We start from the raw sequence: 19927 nt of genomic DNA, 5'->3' as shown, positions 1-19927 counted from the left end.
CATCACACATCCTCCATCCCATAGGCCCGTGCCCATATACCCATCATACATATCCTCCATCCCATAGTCCAGTGCCCATATACCCATCACACATCCTCCATCCCATAGACCAGTGCCCATATACCCATCACACATCCTCCATCCCATAGACCAGTGCCCATATACCCATCATACATATTCTCCATCCCATAGTCCAGTGCCCATATACCCATCATACATATTCTCCATCCCATAGTCCAGTGCCCATATACCCATCATACATATTCTCCACCCCATAGGCCCGTGCCCATATACCCATCATACATATTCGCCATCCCATAGTCCCGTGCCCATATACCCGTCATACATATGGCCATCCCATAGTCCCGTGCCCATATACCCGTCATACATATCCTCCATCCCATAGTCCCGTGCCCATATACCCATCACACATCCTCCATCCCATAGTCAACCATTATGACATCATAATGAATGGCGGGGCTTGATGACTTCAGCGTCGCCATGGCAACCATTGTGACATCATAATGAGGGGCGGGGCTTGATACGCACACACTTTTCCCCAGTATGTAGATAGGGGCAAAATTGTTTGGTGAATTGGAACGCGTGGGGTTAAAATTTCACCTCACAACATAGCTTAGGACGCTCTCGGGGTCCAGACGTGTGACTGTGCCAAATTTTGTGGCTGTAGCTGCGACGGTGCGGATGACTATCCCGGACACACACACACACACACACACACTTTGAGCTTTATATATTAGATTGTACCTTATGATAGTGGTAAAATTTCTTTGATATGACTTGTAAAAAAAAGGAAATTTAGCAAAAATTTCACAATTTTTAAACTTTGAATTTTTAAACTTTGAATTTTTATTTAAGTGTTTTTATTAAGTTTTGTGAATTTTTTAACAGGAAAGGAAAGAAAGTGGGAAAGGGTTAGGTGAGGAAAGGATACCCCCTGTAAATACAGGGAGACCCCCAGATGGGGGATAGACAGGTATACAAACATAAAGTACCATAATTACATCATACGTACAAAAATAAAAGCTATAGTTGCATGTTACCTGTCCCGTCCGTAACCACTAGGTGGTCTAGGACCTGTTTGGAGGCTTTACCCCCCCCCGTCCTCAACCACGCAAGGTGGCTCTAGGACCGATTGGGGGTAAAAAAAAAGGTTCAAACAAAGCTACAAAAGCAAATACCTTCTTATTCTACATGAATATAATATAATATAATATAATATATATATATATATATATATATATATATATATATATATATATATATATATATAATTATACTTCTTTATCTTCCTAATTCTAATCTGTTAAACACAAATAATGTGCCCTGTTAAAACGTACTACTATTATTAGTGCCCGAATCTTTGTAAATTTAAAAAACATGAATAATTTTTTTTTTTTTAATTTAAGTGTTTTTATTAAGTTTTGTGAATTTTTTAACAGGAAAGGAAAGAAAGTAAACTTTGAATTTTTAAACCCTTAAATCACAGAGATATGTCACACAAAGACATCAATGACGTTTCCCACATGTCTACTTTACACCAGCACAACTTTGGAACCAATTTTTTTTTTTTTTTGTTAGGAAGTTATAAGGGTTAATAGTTGACCAGTGATTTCTGATTTTCCTACAAAATTTACAAAACCCTTTTTTTAGGGACCACCTCACATTTGAAGTCCCTTTGAGGGGTCTATATGATAGAAGATGCCCAAAAGTGACACCATTCTAAAAACTGCACCCCTCAATGTGCTCAAAACCAGTTTCAAGAAGTTTAACAACTCTTCAGGTGCTTCACAGGTAAAAAAAAAAACAAAAACTTTTTTCACAAAAAACACTGGGCGCACGGCAGAGCTCGGAATGGAAGGAGCGCCATTTGACTTTTTGAATACAAAATTTGCTGGAAGAATTGGCAAATGCCATGTTGCGTTGGAGGAGCCTCTGATATGCCTAAACAGTGAAAGTCCCCAAGAAATGACACCATTTTGGAGACTAGACCACTCAGGGAACTGATCTAGATGTGTGGTGAGCACATTGAACTTTCAGGTGCTTCAGACATTTATAACATTGGGCCGTAAAAACAAAAATAAATCTAATTTTTCCCACAAATGTTTTTAGCACAAAATATTTTCATAAGGGTAACAGGAAACATTGCACCATACAACTTGTTGTGCAATTTCTCCTGAGTACACAGATATCCCATATGTGGGAGAATACTACTTTTGAGGCACAGTGCAAAGCTCAGAAGGGAAGAGGCACCATACTGGAGTACAGATTTTTGGCCTCTGTTCAGTGGTTCACAGGTCACATAGCGTCCACAGTGCCTCCATCTGCCTCATTATAGGGAATCTTCCGCCAGAGGTTCCGTCTGAATCAAGTATTAGAGATTTACGCAGAAACCATGATGTAAGCGTTCGGCACAGAGCGCAGTATAACTGTGCACTGAGCCTTACTGCGATCTTTGGGAGGTAGAATGGAAAAATCAACAGCATGTGAAGAATTGGTTTTATTTCTTTTTTATGCCATTCTTAGCTCCTCCCCTGCAGTATACACCCTCTCGCTGGCTCAGATTTCTCCAGTTCTTTGCTTAGTGTCTGTAGGCACTTGGGTCTGGTTTCAGACCCCCACCGTTTTTTATTTTATTTTTGAATTTTCTGTAAATTTTTATTTTTTAATTAACGGAGTGAAGGGGGTGTCGGTTCCTTTCTATGGCCCGCTCTCCCCGAACCAACAGGCAAGCACGCGGAGTATACCTCCCCGTACAATTTCCTGCGACGAATGGGGCTGATTCCTCTAACGATGGTTCCCTTACGGTCGATACTCCACGGATACGAGGGCAAGCGCAACAGGGCGTAGCACAGGAGTGCATGGAGAAGGACTTGACCAGCGCTTTTTCGGATGCCGTGAATCAGCCCCAGAGCTCTCCATCCTCCTACCACAGGGTGAATTGATTGAGCAGTACCCCTTTAAGACCTCCTCCAGCTCTGCTACATCGCCCGGAGGATGAGAAAGCTGGAAGACCCCAGACAGCGACGACCTGCCTGAGCACAGGAGTGGAGATATGGCCCCCGGGAGAAGCACTGACGTAACGTCAGCGGCGGTGCACTGGCGCCCCATCGCGGCCCCCCCTCCGCACTTGGTGCTTGGGTAGGCCAACAATTTAGTCCCCGGCTAGGCCGCAATTTGACGCCGCCCACTGGCGCCGCCCCCGGTAGGCCAAAAATTTAGTCCCCTGCTTTTCCGGCCTACTAGGCCGCAATTTGATTAGCGCAGCCCGTGCTAACGTCGCTGCCCCCTCCTCTTGGCGCCTCTCATTACTCACGAGACGCGCAATTCTAATCTCGGGGGCCATGTCTTCATTTGCCGTTAACCCTTTCACGAGCGCTATGCCTGCTCTGGACAGCTGGATACCGGGTGACACCACAGGGCCACCGTTTTTTCCTCCCGGGGGCACAGCACAGGACCGTGGGTAAGCTGCATCTGCCCTCAGATTAAAGCTTAACCCCTTCCCGGAACATTCCCTGCAGCTGCAAACACTCTGCCGTTAACCCTTTCAGGACCGCTATTCCTCAATCTAAGGAGGCTAAACGAGCTATTAAGAAGCACATTGCGTTTTTTACCGTGTGTACCACTTGCAAGTCTGCGTTACCCAGTGCACAGACTAATCCGTTATGCACGGACTGCGACCCGGACTGCGCCCTGACCTGCGCTCAATGTCCCTCCCCGACGCTGTTGACAGGCCTCCTGCGTTTAGTAACCCTGAGTGGGCTTCGTCCCTGTCACGGTCGGTGGAGTCTTTGACCCAGGCTATATTCTCCCTGCGGGAGGACGCTTTAAGTCAGAAAGTGTCCTTTCCTCCCGAGGAGGGCTCTGTTGTCGGCCGGGAACCGTCCACCAGCAGGGCCCATACTCGTCCAAGGGATGGTCAGGTCTCTAGAAAGCGGACCCATGTCGCGTCCCTTAGTCACGTTCGCGCCTCAGCATCGGCGACTCCTGTCTCTCGCTCTCCCTCTCCTGAGGTTCACAGCGAGCACGACTCTGAATTCGAATCTGACACGTCAGCACCTCAGAATCCCCCAACTGATCGAGTCGCTTGATTCTCTTATAGAATCAGTCAACAGGGTTCTGAGGTTCGATGAGGAAAATATTCCCGCTCCAGCACACCCTATGTCATTTAAGAAAACCTAGCATGTGCGCAGGTTATTTATCAGCCGTCCAGAAACATCGGGATGGGCCACATGAGCGGTTCACAGGGCAAAAGTCTACTCGGGCTAAATACCCTTTTCATCCAGACCTAATGTAGGATTGGTTACAGTCCCCTCCGGTGGATCCTCCTGTATCGCGTCTTGCTTCTAAAACGTTCCTATGTGTTTCTGAGGGTTCCTCAGTCACAAACCCCTCTGATTGTCAGATTGACTACCTTGCCTGTTCACTTTTCTGAAGCTTCAGCAGCAGCGTTTTTTTTCCATCTTTCGCGGCAATTTGGGTCACTAAGGCAATGGCCGTTTGGGCAGAAGTCTTGATTACTTCCTTCCAGGGCACCAATCTTCCTCCGGAGGCAACCACCGTCGCCAGGCAGATAATTCACTCAGCTGACTTTGTAGTAGACGCTTCTTTTGATGCCGCCAATTGCGCGGCTCAAACTGCCGCTGATGTGATCTCCATTAGAAGAGTGGCGGGCGGATGCCACACCTAGATCGTTGATTTCTCTCTCCTTTCAAACGGGTCGTCTTTTTGGAGAGAAACTGGACCAGCTCATTTCTGATACTACCGGGGGGAAAAGGTAAATTTCTTCCTCAACAAAAGGGTCTGTTCAGCCGTTTCGCAACCAACAGCCGACGCGTATTTGATCTTCTCGCAACAATTCCGGTTGGTCCTCCTCTACCTTCCCTTCCAGATCAGGTCGGTCCCCGCGTGGAGACAGAGGCTCCCAGGACTCATACAGACCTAACCGCTCTTGGAAACCCAGGCCTAGGGCTTCTGGATCTAGGGGAGCCAGATCTCCTAGATCTACCCAATGAGACCAATGGGTCAGGGAGCTGGTGTCCTTTGGATACAAGATAGAATTTTCTTCTCCCCCTCAAACTCAGTTTTTCCTTTCCTTTCCCCACAAGAAAGACAAGAGCCTTCCTTCGGGCTGTTCAGGCTCTGCTAAGGGTCGGAGTCATCATTCCGGTCCCTCATCACAAAAGGTTCAGGGGATTATATTCAAACCTTTTTTGTGGTTGATAAAAAGGGACGGGACGATGCAACCCATTCTGGATCTCAAACTGTTAAATCAGTTTAAGGCACGGCGATTCCGAATGGTATCTCCGATCAGTTGTCACTTCCATGGAAAAAGGAGAGTCCCTAGCATCCATCAACATCAAGGACGCTTACCTTCACATTCCGATCTGCCTGTCCCACCAGCAGTTCCTGCGTTTTGCAATTCACGAGGAACCCTTCCAGTTCATTGCCTTGCCCGTCAGACTCGCCACCACCCCCAGGGTCTTTACCAAGGTCATGGCGGCTGTGATGGCCATTCTCCACTCTCGGGGAGTGGTGGTGTTACCGTGTCCGGACGACCTCCTCATCAAGGGTACGTCCCTTTCAGCCTGCGAGGAATCCATTGATAACAGTAAATACACTTTCTTGCCTGGGGTGGAAGATACTTTCCCAAAACCGGCTCAGCAGATTTACCTTTTAGGAATGATTTTGGACACTTCCCGCGGCTTGGTCATTCTCCCTCCAGGAGAGACCAAAGCCTTACAACAGGCAGCGCGGACTCTTTCCGGACCGGTTTCTCACTCCATTCGTTTTCAGCATGAGCGTTCTCGGAAAGATGGTGGCAGCGATGGAAACAGTTCCACCTCCGTCCCTTACAACACGCGTTGCTGTTAGCTTGGGACAAGAACTCGTTCTCCCTGGACCTTCGGATCCCTCTGTCCCTGCGGGTCAGGCAAGCCCTCAGGTGGTGGACACTGAGGTCCTCCCTGAATCAAGGGAGGTCTTTTCTCCCAGTAAGATGGTTGGTAGTAACCACCAACGCAAGTCTCCTCTGCTGGGGTGCGGTCTTTTGTCGCCACATGGCACAGGGTCATTGGTCAACCTGAGAGTCAGTCTCCCCATCAACATTTTGGAGATACAAGCGATCAGATTAGCTCTACGGAGTTTCCACCATCTCCTCGCAGGTCACCCCATCAGGAACCAATCCGACAATGCCACGGCTGTAGCGTATATCAACCGCCAGGGAGGTACCCGGAGCAGGATGGCTGTGCACGAAGCAAGTCACATCCTCCATTTGGCCGAGCATAGAAAATTGGGTGGCAGATTTTCTCAGTTGCCAACGGCATTGCCTTGAGGAAGTGGTCTCTTCATCCGGAAGTCTTTCAGCAGATTTGTCATCGTTGAGGGACTCCGGATTTGGATTTCATGGCCTCAAGTCTAAACAACAAGGTTCCTCGGTTCATTGCCCGATCCATGCGCCATTGGAGCGGATGCCCTAGTTCTGCCATGGCACCTGTTCCGGCTCCCATACATCTTCCCTCTACCAGTGATCCTTGTCGCGCCAGATTGGTCACGCCGAGCATGGTATGCAGAACTAATACAACTAGTCGCCGACGTCCCCTGGCGACTTCCAGATCGCATGGACCTACACTCGCAGGGCCCGATTTACCACCAGAACTCCAGGGCCCTGTCTTTGACGGCGTGGCAGTTGAATCCTGGATTTTAGTGCAGGCTGGGGTCTCTCACGACGTGACTTCCACCATGATTAGTGCTAGGAAGCCTGTGTCCATGCGCATCTATCACTACACCTGGAAAACCTTTTTGTGGTGCAAGAATCAGGGTCGATCACCTCTGGTGTTTTCCATTCCGGTCATATTGGAATTCCTTCAATCTGGTTTAAAATCAGGCCTCGCGCTTAGCTCGCTCAAGGGTCAAATTTCGGCCTGGTCAGTGCTTTTCCAACGAAAAATTGCCACCAAACTTCAGGACAAGACGTTCATTCAGAGAGTTTCCCATGTGGCGCCTCCTTATAGAAGGCCATTGGAATCATGGGACCTTAACCTGTTTCTCGAGGCCTTACAGGAGGCTCTTTTCGAAACGCTGCAGGACGTGCCACTGTCCGTCCTCTCTTGGAAGGTGGTCTTTCTAATGGCAATTACGTCAATCAGACAAGTTTTGGAATTGGCAGCCCTGTCCTGCCGTTCTCCGTTCCTGAATTTTCATAAGGAAAAGGTAGCTCTCAGGACGTTCCCGTCCTTCCTGCCCAACGTAGTCTCCCCTTTCCATCTCAGCGAGGAAATTGTTTTGCCTTTTTGTCTGGCGCCAGTCCATCGCATTGAGAAGGCCCTCCAAACCCTGGATGTGGTTAGGCCGCTGAGATGGTACATCTCGTGGACAGCTCCCTTCCACAAGTCAGATGCCCTGTTCATGCTTCCAGAGGGGCATAGGAAGGGTCTAGCCTTGTCAAAAGTCACACTAGCCTGGTGAATTCGCTTGGCGATTCAGGAGTCCTACTCTATCAGGAACGCGCCTGTCCCAGTGGGGATTAAGGCGCACTCTACCCGGTCAGCGGGCGCCTCTTCGGCCATTCGGCACCAGGCTTCGGCAGAACAGGTCTGCAAGGCTGCAACTTGGTCCAGTCTGCATACTTTTTACAAAACATTACCAATTTCATGCTCAGGCCTGTCCGCTAGGCTGCGACTTGTTCCAGCTTGCATACCTTTACAAACATTTTGCCTAATTCATTCTCAGGCCTCTGCGGATGCAGCTCGGCAGACGCAGCCTGCAATCGGCAGTACCTCAGTGTTGACTCAGTGGTACATTGGGTATTAGCAGATGTATGCTCCCCACCCAGGGACTGCTTTAGGGCGTCCCATTGTCTGTGTCCCCCAATGAGGCGTAGGAAAAATAGGGATTTTTGTGTACTCACAGTAAAATCCTTTTCTCCGAGCCAATCATTGGGGGACACAGCACCCACCCTGTTTAGCCTATTGGCTCACTGTAGCATTCTTAGGCTTTGACTTAATTTGGGTTATTTATTGACTGTTTATGCTCCTACTGCTTTTTTAACTGAACTGGCGAAATCTCAGCCAGTGAGAGGGTGTATACTGCAGGGGAGGAGCTAACTTTTTTTCTGGTCTACTTGGTGTCCTCCTAGTGGCCAGCAGCATAACACCCACTGTCTGTGTCCCCCACTGATTGGCTCGGAGATAAAGATTTTACGGTGAGTACACAAAAATCCCTATTTTATGAGGCAGAACAAACAAAAACCAGCAATTCAAGAATTTCTTTTGGGGGAGGGGGGTATGCCATTCTGTGTGTGGTAAAATGGATAAGACAGTTTTATTTTTCGGGTCAGTACGATTACAGTGATACAATAAAAACTCTTAGAAAAAATTATTTTTGCATCGCTTTATTCTGAGAGCTTTAATTTTATTTTTCCACTGACAGAGCTGTATGGTGGCTTGTCATTTTGTCCCACAAAAAAATATTGTCAGTGGTACCATGGTTTATATCCGTCTTTTTGATCGCGTTTTATTCCACTTTTTGATATGCTGTATGATGGTAAAGCATTGTTTTTTGACTTTTTTTTTTTTGTGGTGTTCATTAACGGAGTTAACTAGTGGGACAGTTTTATAGTTGCGGTCGCTGCAATACCAAATATGTCTACTTTTTGTGGGGTTTTTTTGGTTGTTTAAATATGTTTTGAAATACAATATCTTTTGATTTTTTTTTTTTTTGATAAATATTTTTACAATTTAATTTTTTTTATTTTTCTATCTTTTTTTTTTTTTTTTTTACTTTGTCCCACTATAGGACTATCATTTTTTTGCATGCTGATTGCTTCTGCAGAAGGGAGATGAAGCAGCATCCCCATGCTGCAAAAACTGTCAGCTCTGCACTGACAGACTTGCTGATTATGCACTATCGGGACACCGCGTCACGCTGCGGGATCTCCAATCCATTGCAGAGGGGTTGTCAGCCTCAGCCATTACACAGTACACAGCAGGGGCACATGTACAAAATTAGATCGGCACAGGAAAAAAAAAAACTTGTGCACTGATTGATTAAGATAGCGCCAGCGTGAAATTTAAATGAGCAAGAAAATAAAATCATCATAGGCAGCAGAGGGGCCACAGGTGAGTCGAAGACCCTACCCACAATCCTGCCCCAGAACATGAAGCGTTTAGGAATCCGAAATTTCTAACTTAACAAAAAACAAGCTGCAATTTTCTCCATTTCTCCAGTTAAATCAGTATGACAGAGATATTATGCCCATACCTTTAGTTTAGCACACAAAAGGATCTCTTAAAGAGAGGGCAGAATCGCATTTCATTCTAAGTACCTATTGGGCGTCGATGGGTTGCAGTGGCAGCTGTGAGTCTGTTGAAGACCCTCTGTGCTGGCTGTCACAGAGCTCCATTTAAACCCAGCCTATGGCTGGGCTGCAGTGGAGAGTGATTCTTACTATATGCAGCAGTACTCAAGTTTTGTTGTATATAGTACAACAGACAATCACAGTTCAATTACCCGGAGGGGACTAACAAATGCATGAAAAGTGTGTAAAAAAAAAAAAAAAAAAATTACGGTAACCTAAAGATTCAGTTCACTCCCTTTTTCACCATTAAAGGTAGAAATATAAAAAATGCACATTTGGTATTCCACATCCTTAAAAGTTTGCTTTATCAAAAAACAAAAATAAAATTTAACTTGATTGGTTAACTGCGTAAAGAAAAAATGATTAAACTCTAATCCTCAAAATTGCAATTTTTGAGGGGCCATTGCAATGCTGCAAAAAAAATGCAGTAAGATGCGATGATATATCCCAAAACCGTATCAATAGAAATGTTTTGCTCCGCAAAAAAATAAACCCTTGCAAGGCTCCATTGACTAAAATTAAAATGACATGGAAAATGGTGAGACCGGTTAAAAAAAAAAAAAAAAAAAGTCACTACTAAAATAATAAATGAATGGACAAATTATTGCCATAATCCTGCCGCCCTGGACAATCATGATGCCAGGTCATTTTTACCACACAATGTACGCTGTTAAAGCAGTTCATAAAACAAGAATGTGCAAACTGCAGGGTGTGTGTTTTTTTTTTTTTTGTTTTTTTTGCAACTTCCCCGCACTTGAAATTTACTTTCCAGTAAAATTAATAGTGTGATTCAAAACTATATACTAGTCTCATAACAAAACAAGCCCTCGTACATCTGTGTATGGAAATAAAGAAGGGAAGAAAAAAATACACACTCCTTATTTATGAACTGTTCTAATATTTACGGCCACAACTGCTTCTCCCTCTCCCATAGTGATAGTTCTGTTTCACGTTGCTTGTCTTATCTATTATATTATCTTGTGTCATTGTTTTCCTGTTTCCTTGAATGATGTTTTGTGGGGAGGCTCATCGACTACATTGCAGAGAAATGGGTGGGCTCCAAATACTGTCAAACTATACTACTGGTCGTTCTGATGTTCTATATTTCATCAGGTCATTTACAGGCTAGTTCAAAGTATTGTAAAAGCCAAGAAGACAGCTCTGAGACATCAAGTCAGGAGGAAGGTGAGTGAATTTAAGGGGATGACGTCCATTATGATATTACTGCAGTGAATATCTTCATCAATAGACAAGAGTATGGTATTTGTTTGTTTTTCAAGTCTCTGTATTGAAAACCAATCCTGAAATTGTGCAGTTTTCACTTTGGTTACTAATCTTTCTAATCTGTGAGCACTTCCAAACATAGAGAATATAAATATATACTACATCTCAAACATCCACCATTTCTGCACTCTCCCAGCATGATAACCTCTGCACTAAGCATGCCTTGAAAACCCTTCCTTAGAAGTGAATGATTCAGGTCCTGTCAATTGCTTTCAGTGATCCATATAGCAGCAGAAAAGCATATTTCTAAATTGTGTCCAGTCAGATGGCTTATTTTCGTATTGTTCTTTTTTTGCAGTCAAGATGGCTTTCTCCATAATTGTGCAGAGAGAATAGAATTATAAAATCAATAATTGGAAAGCGAGAGAGGGAAAAACATTTATCAGTATCTTATTTTAATTATGAAAAAAATTAAATGGATGTATTCCTTTTTAAGTGATTATCCTAACATATCGACATAGTTCTTTAGAAACGGTGACTCTATTGGCAAACCTTGCATGGCCATACGTTTTAATGAGTATTGTGTCCTACTTCAGTGGTAAGGTAGGTGCCTTTTTGAGAAAAGGTCCGAAAGTTGCTGTAAAGTCACTGATGGTCGCTAGCATACAAGATTATGGACCACCCTGTATCACAGAAAATATCACCCTTGCTGTGCCTAAGATCTTATGAAGTAAAGCGCACAGATACTGTTGGGAAATTACTGATAAGCAAATTAGGATGAAAAAAGACTGACTTCATATACTTCTTTCTTCCTAGACTTTACACACCTTACGTCCGTTAATAAGAAAACTGCTGGGAAATGTTCAATCTCAAAGTGAGTTGAAGCTTTACAAATATTTATCTCCTTAATGCAAAAAAGAAAAACCGGAATCACTAAGCCATAGGAGAACGTGGATGATCAGTTGCACAAGCCTTTTATGGATCTTTGGAGATATACCCTTAGGGTGTATTCACACATCTGTTTGTGTCTGTTTTTTTTTTTTTTTTTTTTTTTTTTCCTTCACTGAAGCTGTCAGCTATATTTTTTTTTTTTATTATTATTTTTTATCCATTGACTTAAACTAGTTTCACACTAGCGTTCTCGGGCGCAGGGCCGCCGCTAAGCTCCGCCCCCGGTCGTGCCCCCTCTGGTCAGTTCCTCCTATGATCACATGACGCTGCATGCGATCAGCGTACCCTATATTTAGCGTTGAGTACGTTGACCGTGCGCTAGTCTGATTTTGCTGGCGCTGCGCCTAGCGCACAAAAATGTGCTGTTGCATTTTTGTGCTCTGGGCGCAACGCCAAAATGGCTCATGCAATCATAGGAGTACCTGGTTGGAGGGGGCGTGGCCGGGGGCGGAGCTTAGCGGCGGCCCTGTGCTGCGCCCGAGAACGCTAGTGTGAAACTAGCCTTAGTCATGGATTAGTTAAAAAAGGATGAACCTTGAGTGGAACTCTGAAGTACAAAGTATGTTGTCAGTGCTTTATATTGATCCCCATAGACATTAATAGCAGAGTCTGAGCCCCAAAACAGATGTGAATAGGACACACTCGGAGTCTCGAACTGGAGACAGGAGTCCAATTGCAAATTAATGTGTGTATGGATCAATGAAAAACTATAAATCCGCATGCTGTCCAAGAAAAATCGGCAACACACAAACGTGTCACATGGATGTGCTGCATATACAGCTTTAAACAAGGACTGAACTCTATACATCGCGTTTTTAAGTCACATAACCAAATCTCCATACAGATCCATTGATTGAAATATTAAAAAAGTTAGAGATCTTCTTTTTTTATTTTTTGTCACAAAAATATTTAAAAAATTTGTTTGGTACAGTATAAATATATAAACCAAGCATTGCACACTTGGGCATAAGCCCATTTTTCTACCCTATCAATTGCCTGATCAGGGCTCAGGTCTTAGGCCTTGAAACACCAAAAATTGTTTAAAGTTAAGTCTGCCTTTACACTGCCCTTTGTGCCTACAATGAGTTTCTGGTGATTTTTTTTTTTTTTTTACGCTGCATACTATACCTGCTTCAAAAACGCAGCGTCTTACAACTCCTGCAAAGTGGATGTGTTTTATAGAAATCTCATGCCCACTGTACTTCTTCTTTATTTAACTCTGCATAAACTGACCTCCGGTGCATTTAAAATCCACAACATATCTATTTCTTTATCGCTTCATTGGGGGACACAGATTACCATGGGTGTATGCTGCTGCTAGGAGGCTGACGCTATGCAAAAACAAGAAAACTAGCTCCTCCCCGGCAGTATACACCCACCGACAGGCACCAAGTACCTCAGTTTGTGCTTAGTGTCTGTAGGAGGCGGACCGGGATCTCCCCAGATCTGCATCTATCGATTCTCTTTTAGGTGTTTTGTGTGTGTGTGTATTAATCTTTTTCCATTTATTTTCCAGATTCTACACTGGGAAACGGGGTACATGTTCACCCTGCTTCCCATATCATGCGGCTGAGCGAGCAATGTGGTTTTACCCACATCGCAACTCTCAGGACCGCAGGCAGGACCCTTTCCCTATCACCCTCGGGTGCTACGGGCTGACTTCACGTGGCGGGTCCTAGCCAGTTTCCCTCCTCACCCCTCTCCCGGGACAGGGCTGAGAGGAAGACGGTAGTCACCGGCGGTGACTATCCCCTGCGGGCAGAAAAGTTTGGCACCCTCTTCTGCACTATTCGGACATAGTGCGGGGCAGAGGACATTCTTTCCCAGCGGCCCCCCCCCTCATCGCGGGCCCCTGTGGTCATCCTCTTCAGGAAACATGTGGACGTCAGGTAAGCAGCCTAAAGGCTACCATCCGTCCCATGCTCGCTCCTTACAAGGCTGGTAGCAGAGTCTCCTTTGAAATTCCCGCCCATTCTTCTGCAGCCGCGCGCCTCTCAGCCCACACGCCGTGTGCCCTTCTCTGAAGCAGCATGCAGCGGTGCCTCTCTCCATTACCTCCCTCTCCACCGCGGCGTCACGGGCTCATCGCGCCAGGATCAAGAGCTCCGGGGGGAAAAAAAGGCGCTGCACTGGTTTCACTTTCCATTGTGCTCCGGTGCACGCCCACTGCAGAGCGCACGCTTTGCTGGCGCCAGTTATCAGCCCATCACAGGGCTACTTTCGGTTCATGCATCCTCTTCTTGTGACCCGCGCCCCCCCCTGCAGGTCGCAGCCAATCGCACAACGCTGCTGCCCAGCTCCGCCCATATCTAAGGTCCTGCGCCTCTCTGATTCCTAGTGTGAGACACGCCAGGGATCTCAGCTTGGGGGACACATCTGCTGTCTGCTGCGCATCAGATAACGGTGCTGGTCACGGTAGGCTCTTATTTTTTTTCTGAGCCCCTAATTTTAGCTCCTGCGGCAGTACTCCTTTTACAGATACCGGCCGCAGTAATTCTGCAGTCTTCGCATATGTCCAACCCTGCAAGAGCTCCTTACACTAGACCCACCGCTACCCACTACGCCTGCGCGTGCTGCAAAAAGAAGTGGGCGTCAGGTCAGTCTCCCTTCTGCCCGTCCTCCAGTCCTTCCGTGATGTCTGCCCCACCGGAGCACCCAGAGTCCTGATGAGGCGCCAGGCTGGATCAGATAATCTCCGATGCCACTGGGGGTAAGAGTACCTCTCTTCCCCAGTCTCGGCCTAGACGCTTTTTCAACAGAAAGGCTTCTCGGCCGTTTTAGGTCCTTTCGTCCCTTCCCTTCAGCAGAAGGATCATCCCAGCAGGACCGATCCTCTGTCTCCAGAGATCGCAGAAAACCATCGTATAAACCCGCTCCCCTCTGGAAATCAAGAGGCCAACCCTCCAGGTCCTCAGATTCCCGTTCCGGTAGATTTTCCTCAAAGTGACGGGTCACCCCCACCTGGAAATTTTTCCAGGGTGGGCGGCAGACTTTCCTCTTTCATGGACGCATGGCTGTCTGTTGTCAACGACGTTTGGGTCAGGGAAATCATCATTTCAGGATACAAAACCGAATTTTCTTTCCCCCTCCAAAACAGGTGCTTCTTCCTGTCGCGATCCCCAAGACAGCGGTCACAGATTCCAAGGTTCCTTCAAGCAGTTTACTCCCTCTTTCCGCCGGAGTTATCGTTCCCGTTCCTTCAAACGAACGGTTTTCAGGGTTCTACTCAAATCTTTTCGTAGTTGCCAAAAAAGACTGCTCCTTCATCCAATCTTGGACCTCAAGTTGCTCAACCGCCACGTAAGGATCCTCCACTTCAAGATGGAGTCCCTGCGCTCGGTGATGGCCTCAATGGAACCCGGGGAGTTTCTCTATTCTGTGGACATACAGGATGCCGATCTTCACATCCCTGTGTGTTTGCAACATCAGCGATATCTCCACTTTGCGATTCAGGACAACCACTATCAGTTCACGGCCCTCCCCTTCGGCCTAGATTCCGCTCCCCGGGTATTTACGAAGGTGATGGCAACAGTCATGGCTATTCTTCGCTCCATTGGGATTCTCATCATCCCTTATTTGGATGACCTCTTGATCAAGGGCTCGTCCCGCCAAGAGTCTTCAGAAACCCTGAATACTCTCAGCCGCCTCAGATGGATAGTCAACAAACGAAGTCTATCCTGCACCCTACTCAGCGTCTGACCTTTCTAGGCATGGAATTCAACATGAACCTTGCCCGGGTGTTTCTACCAAGGGACAAATTTTCAGCCCTTTGCAAGGGAATCCGATCCCTAAAACGTTCAAGGCCCATTCCCCTTCGGTCCTGCATGAGGGTCCTCGGGAAGATGACGGCTTCCATGGAAGCAGTGCCTTTCGCACAATTTCACACTCGCCCTCTCCAACTGTTCCTCCTTTCAGTCTGGGACAAGACCTCCGTTTCGCTGGACCGTCCCATTCTCCTTCCACTCAGAGTAAGGCAATCGCTGATTTGGTGGACATTGCCGGCGTCAGTTCTCCAGGGAAGGTCCTTTCTTCCGCCTCAGTGGCAAGTCATCACCACCGATGCCAGTCTCCTAGGATGGGGGGTGGTTTTCCATCGGAAAACGGCCCACGGGCGCTGGAACGCCCAGGAGACTCTCCTTCCCATCAATTTTCTGGAAATCGGAGCAATCTTTCTTGCTCTCCTCTGTTGGCAGCCTCTCCTTGTAGGCAATCCAGTTCGCATTCAATCAGACAACGCCACGGCCGTGGCGTACATAAACCACCAGGGTGGTACTCACAGCAGGCAGGTAATGTCAGACGTGGCGAAGATACTGCGTTGGGCGATCTCCGCCGTTCACATTCCAGGGGTGGAAAATTTGGCAGCTGACTTCCTAAGTCGCCAGGGTCTAGCGTCAGGCGAATGGTCCCTTCACCCCATGGTCTTCAATCAGATATGCCAGCGTTGGAGCACCCTGGACGTCGACCTCATGGCATCTCGGATGAACAACAAAGTTGCTCACTTTGTAGCCAGGTCAAGGGATCCTATAGCTGTCGGTTTGCGACGCCCTGGTAATTCCGTGGTCCCAGTTCCAACCGCCTTACCTGTTTCCTCCCCTTGCCCTGATCCCAAGGGTGGTCAAAAAGATAGTCAGAAGGCATCCCAGTAATTCTGGTGGCTCCAGACTGGCCACGACGACCTTGGTACGCGGAGTTGGTGAATATGCTCGCGGACATCCCCTGGAGGCTTCCAGATCGTCCAGATCTTCTCACAAGGCCCCCTTTACCACCAGAATTCTCAGTCTGAGTTTAACGGCATGGCCGTTGAGGCCGCGATTCTGAGAGAATCAGGTTTTTCCAGCCGGGTCATTCAAACCATGATCAGAGCTAGGAAGCCAGCCTCCTCCCGCATTTACAATAGGTACTGGAAGGCTTTTTTCCGATGGTGCAACAATAACGATGTTTTTTCATTATCATTCTCGATTCCATCCATACTGGGCTTCCTCCAGTACGGTTTGGATGCGGGCCTGTCCCTCAGTACCCTCAAAGGCCAGGTATCTGCTCTGACGATTCTCTTCCAGAAGGATCTGGCCTCCTTACTGCAGGTGGAGACTTTTCTCCAAGGAGTCGCCCATGTGGCTCCTCCTCATCATTCACAGATCCGTGGGATCTCAATCTCGTTCTAGGCGCTCTCCAAAAGGCGCCGTTTGAACCTATCCAGGACTTTCCTCTGTCCCTTCTCTCATGGAAGGTGACTTTCCTAATCACAATTACATCCATCAGGAGAGTTTCCGAGTTGGCGGCTTTATCCTGTCGTTCCCCGTACCTAATCCTCCACAAGGATATGGTCGTTCTCAGGCCCGTTCCCTCTTTCCTTCCAAAAGTGGTATCCCCGTTCCACATTAACGAGGATATCGTCCTTCCCTCGTTTTCTCCTGCGCCTGCTCACTCTCTTGAAAAGTCGCTCCACAAACTGGATGTACGGAGAGCCTTGTGTGTCTACCTTGCCAGAACCGCTTCGTTTCGCCAATCCGACTCCCTGTTTGTCATCTCTGAAGGTCACCGGAAAGGGCTTCCAGCATCAAAATCCACAATCGCTCGCTGGATTCGTTTTACCATTCTGGAAGCCTACCGACTTCAAGAAAAACGACCCCCTCTGGGAGTGAGAGCCCACTCCACCCGGGCTGTAGGGGCTTCTTGGGCTGTGCGACACCAGGCTTCAGCCTTGCAACTTTGCAGAGCCGTGACCTGGTCGCACACTTTCGCCAGCTTCTACAGGGTTCATACCCAGGCATCGTCTGATGCAGCTTTTGGTAGGAAGGTTCTGCAGGCGGCGGTGGCACATCGACCGACCTAAGCCCTTCCTTATTTCATTCCTTTATTGCTGTTCCCACCCTCGGGACTGCTTTGGAACGTCCCATGGTAATCTGTGTCCCCCAAGGAGCGATTAAAGAGGGATTTTGGGTTCTTACCGTAAAATATCTTTCTTGGAGCCTTCATTGGGGGACACAGCACCCTCCCTGTTTAAGTTGTACCGTGTTGGGTCTTCGACTCCCTTGTTGGGTTGGTACATATGTTGAGTTTTTGGTTGCTTCTCCTGCTTTCTCACCAACTGAGGTACTTGGTGCCTGTCGGTGGGTGTATACTGTTTTTGCATAGTGTCAGCCTCCTAGCAGCAGCATACACCCATGGTAATCTGTGTCCCCCAATGAAGGCTCCAAGAAAGAGATTTTACGGTAAGAACCCAAAATCCCTCTTTTTCTTGCGGGTACGCTCCATTTTCTGTGAAGATTTTCCTGTAGACATGCAATAAGATGCAGAAAATCTGCAGGTTTAAAAAAAAAAAACCATGCATTTTTAGTGTGTTTTTGCAACAGAAAAGCATCAAAAACTCATGTAATCTGAACATGACTGTATCAATAAAGTTTTATCAAAGCCAAGTACTAGGATGTATCTAAAACAAAGCATCTTTGTTTAAAACATAAAATACCAACAAGAGACATAAAAACGCAGGTAAAAAAAGTAATAAATTGTAAGCAACCTAATTTACGTAAGTGCAGGAATGCTGCAGAAAACTAGCCAAAAGTGCAACGTGGGAATGTGGCTTTAAAATTGGATTGTGAGGTATGACGAGCTTGCCTTAAATGGGCAATACAGTTGTTACCATAAGGTGTATTAACTAAGAAAGTGCTCTAGTTAGTGCGGTATCCGATGTGTATTTTTTTTTACTATGATGCTCTAACAACTCTATTCTGCAGTTGCACAACATAAATTTTAGATTTTTTTATTTTTATCTCAACAGTTTTATTGCTGCAAAAGGTTTTCCGTGTGAGCCCCATGTGCCACATAGTGAGCAGAATGGAAAAGATTGTGCTAAGAATGACTGCACGTCTGAGCGGTTTTTAAGTATAGGACAGGTGAGAACATCCTGTAGTACAGAACTTTTTCCACAATTTGTTTCTAGATTGGTTTCAACTCAGAATTTCATAATTATGCTCTGATGTGCACTAGAAGAGCCAAAGATTTTATATTTTTTGTGTTTTCATCCTTTAATTTTTAATTAGTACTTGCCTTCAGCTTAAAGGCATGTAATTGTTAGTCATATAGCAGACAATATCCACTAAATGTGCAGTTTTTTACAGGCTGAACCACAAAAAAAATTGTGTAACTTGTGAAGTTTGTACCGGATAATGTTTTATTGGAATTCATTCATCAAAAGTGTCTTGACGAAAGCAGAACTTTACTATTCACTAAAGTTGGCCTTAAACGAGGCCCATTGTATCCCTGGCGGTCAGTTGGTACTCTCTTGTGGGAAGCAGTAGTGTTGTGTCCAGCATGTCATATTGAACAAGGAATTGTGATAGTGGAGACCTATGTATGCACACTCATTCCCAGAAACACAGGTCTGTTCTGTTGGTCAAATTTCCGGCCTTTATGTTCCAGCAAAAAGTAGTAATTCTGGACTGGCACAGTGGTGATCTGAAACGGGATACATTGCCAAAACAAAAAAAATATGTCTAGACAACGTGTCACTGATGTTGACATCAAAGAGAGGAATGTGAGAAATCTAGGAAATATTGCAGAAATTATCCCAGCAAAACAATATGTTGAGGCGTGCAGAAAACCTTTCTCCTGAAGCCATACTAACTGAGCTTCCACAGGCTAAATAAAGTGTGAGGGGCTGCTAAGTCTTTGGCTTTACCCAGAAAGAAACGGAATGAGAAGATGAAACTTTACATTTATTCCACATACTCCACTGATGTCAACACACTTCTTACATTGGTATTCCAAGTTCTGTAAGCCTTGCAAAAAGAAGGATTTCGGTTGTGCCTCAAACCAGGCATCCGTAAAAGCCATGGAATCAGAAATGGTGTGAAATTTGGTACCCTTGAGGTGTTTCTTCAGGTTTGGAAACAGATGATAGTTGGAGGGAGCTAGATCTGGTGAATAAGGTGGGTGGTCAAACAGCAGGAAGCCCAGCTCCGCTAGTTTTGCCTTGGTCGCTTGTGCAGTGTGAGCAGAGGCGTTGTCTTGCAGGAACAAGATTCCTTTGGACAGCTTGCCATGTCTTTTGGCCTTCAGATGGTTTAAAAGTTCAATGTAATACCTTGCATTGATGGTGGAACCCTTTTGAAGGTAGTCCACTAGCGGTACGCCCTCCTTATCCCACAACACAGACGCCATCACCTTAGTGGCTGATTTTTGCACCCTGAACTTCATTGGACACGGAGGAACACTGCCTCCCCTCTTTTGACTGCTCCTTGGTATCAGGATCATACAAATAAATCCAGGTGTCGTCCATAGTGACCAGTCGATCCAGGAAGTTCTTATCAGTCTGGAAATGCTGACAAATGGACTGGGAAGTTTTCACTCGCATGCTTTTCTGATGTGTTGTCAAAC

The 19927-nt window shown here is 46.2% G+C and overlaps 1 protein-coding gene across 1 annotated transcript in view; it reads left to right on the top strand.

Annotated features, from left to right (window-relative positions):
* Window positions 1-19927, top strand: part of ZCCHC2 (zinc finger CCHC-type containing 2) — a 54794-nt gene that overhangs the window by 26185 nt on the left and 8682 nt on the right. Inside the window, exons 7-9 of the mRNA XM_073550184.1 lie at window positions 10490-10561; window positions 11417-11474; window positions 18330-18444. Of these exons, the coding sequence (XP_073406285.1) occupies window positions 10490-10561; window positions 11417-11474; window positions 18330-18444 (245 nt within the window). The remainder of the gene's footprint in view (window positions 1-10489; window positions 10562-11416; window positions 11475-18329; window positions 18445-19927) is intronic.

Source organism: Dendrobates tinctorius, unplaced genomic scaffold (genome assembly GCF_039654945.1).
Source record: "Dendrobates tinctorius isolate UK_male_01 unplaced genomic scaffold, ASM3965494v1 ptg000163l, whole genome shotgun sequence".
NCBI classification, from domain to species: domain Eukaryota; kingdom Metazoa; phylum Chordata; class Amphibia; order Anura; family Dendrobatidae; genus Dendrobates; species Dendrobates tinctorius.
The sequence above is the reverse complement of the archived record's forward strand: the minus strand, read 5'-3'. Positions and strand labels throughout refer to the sequence as shown.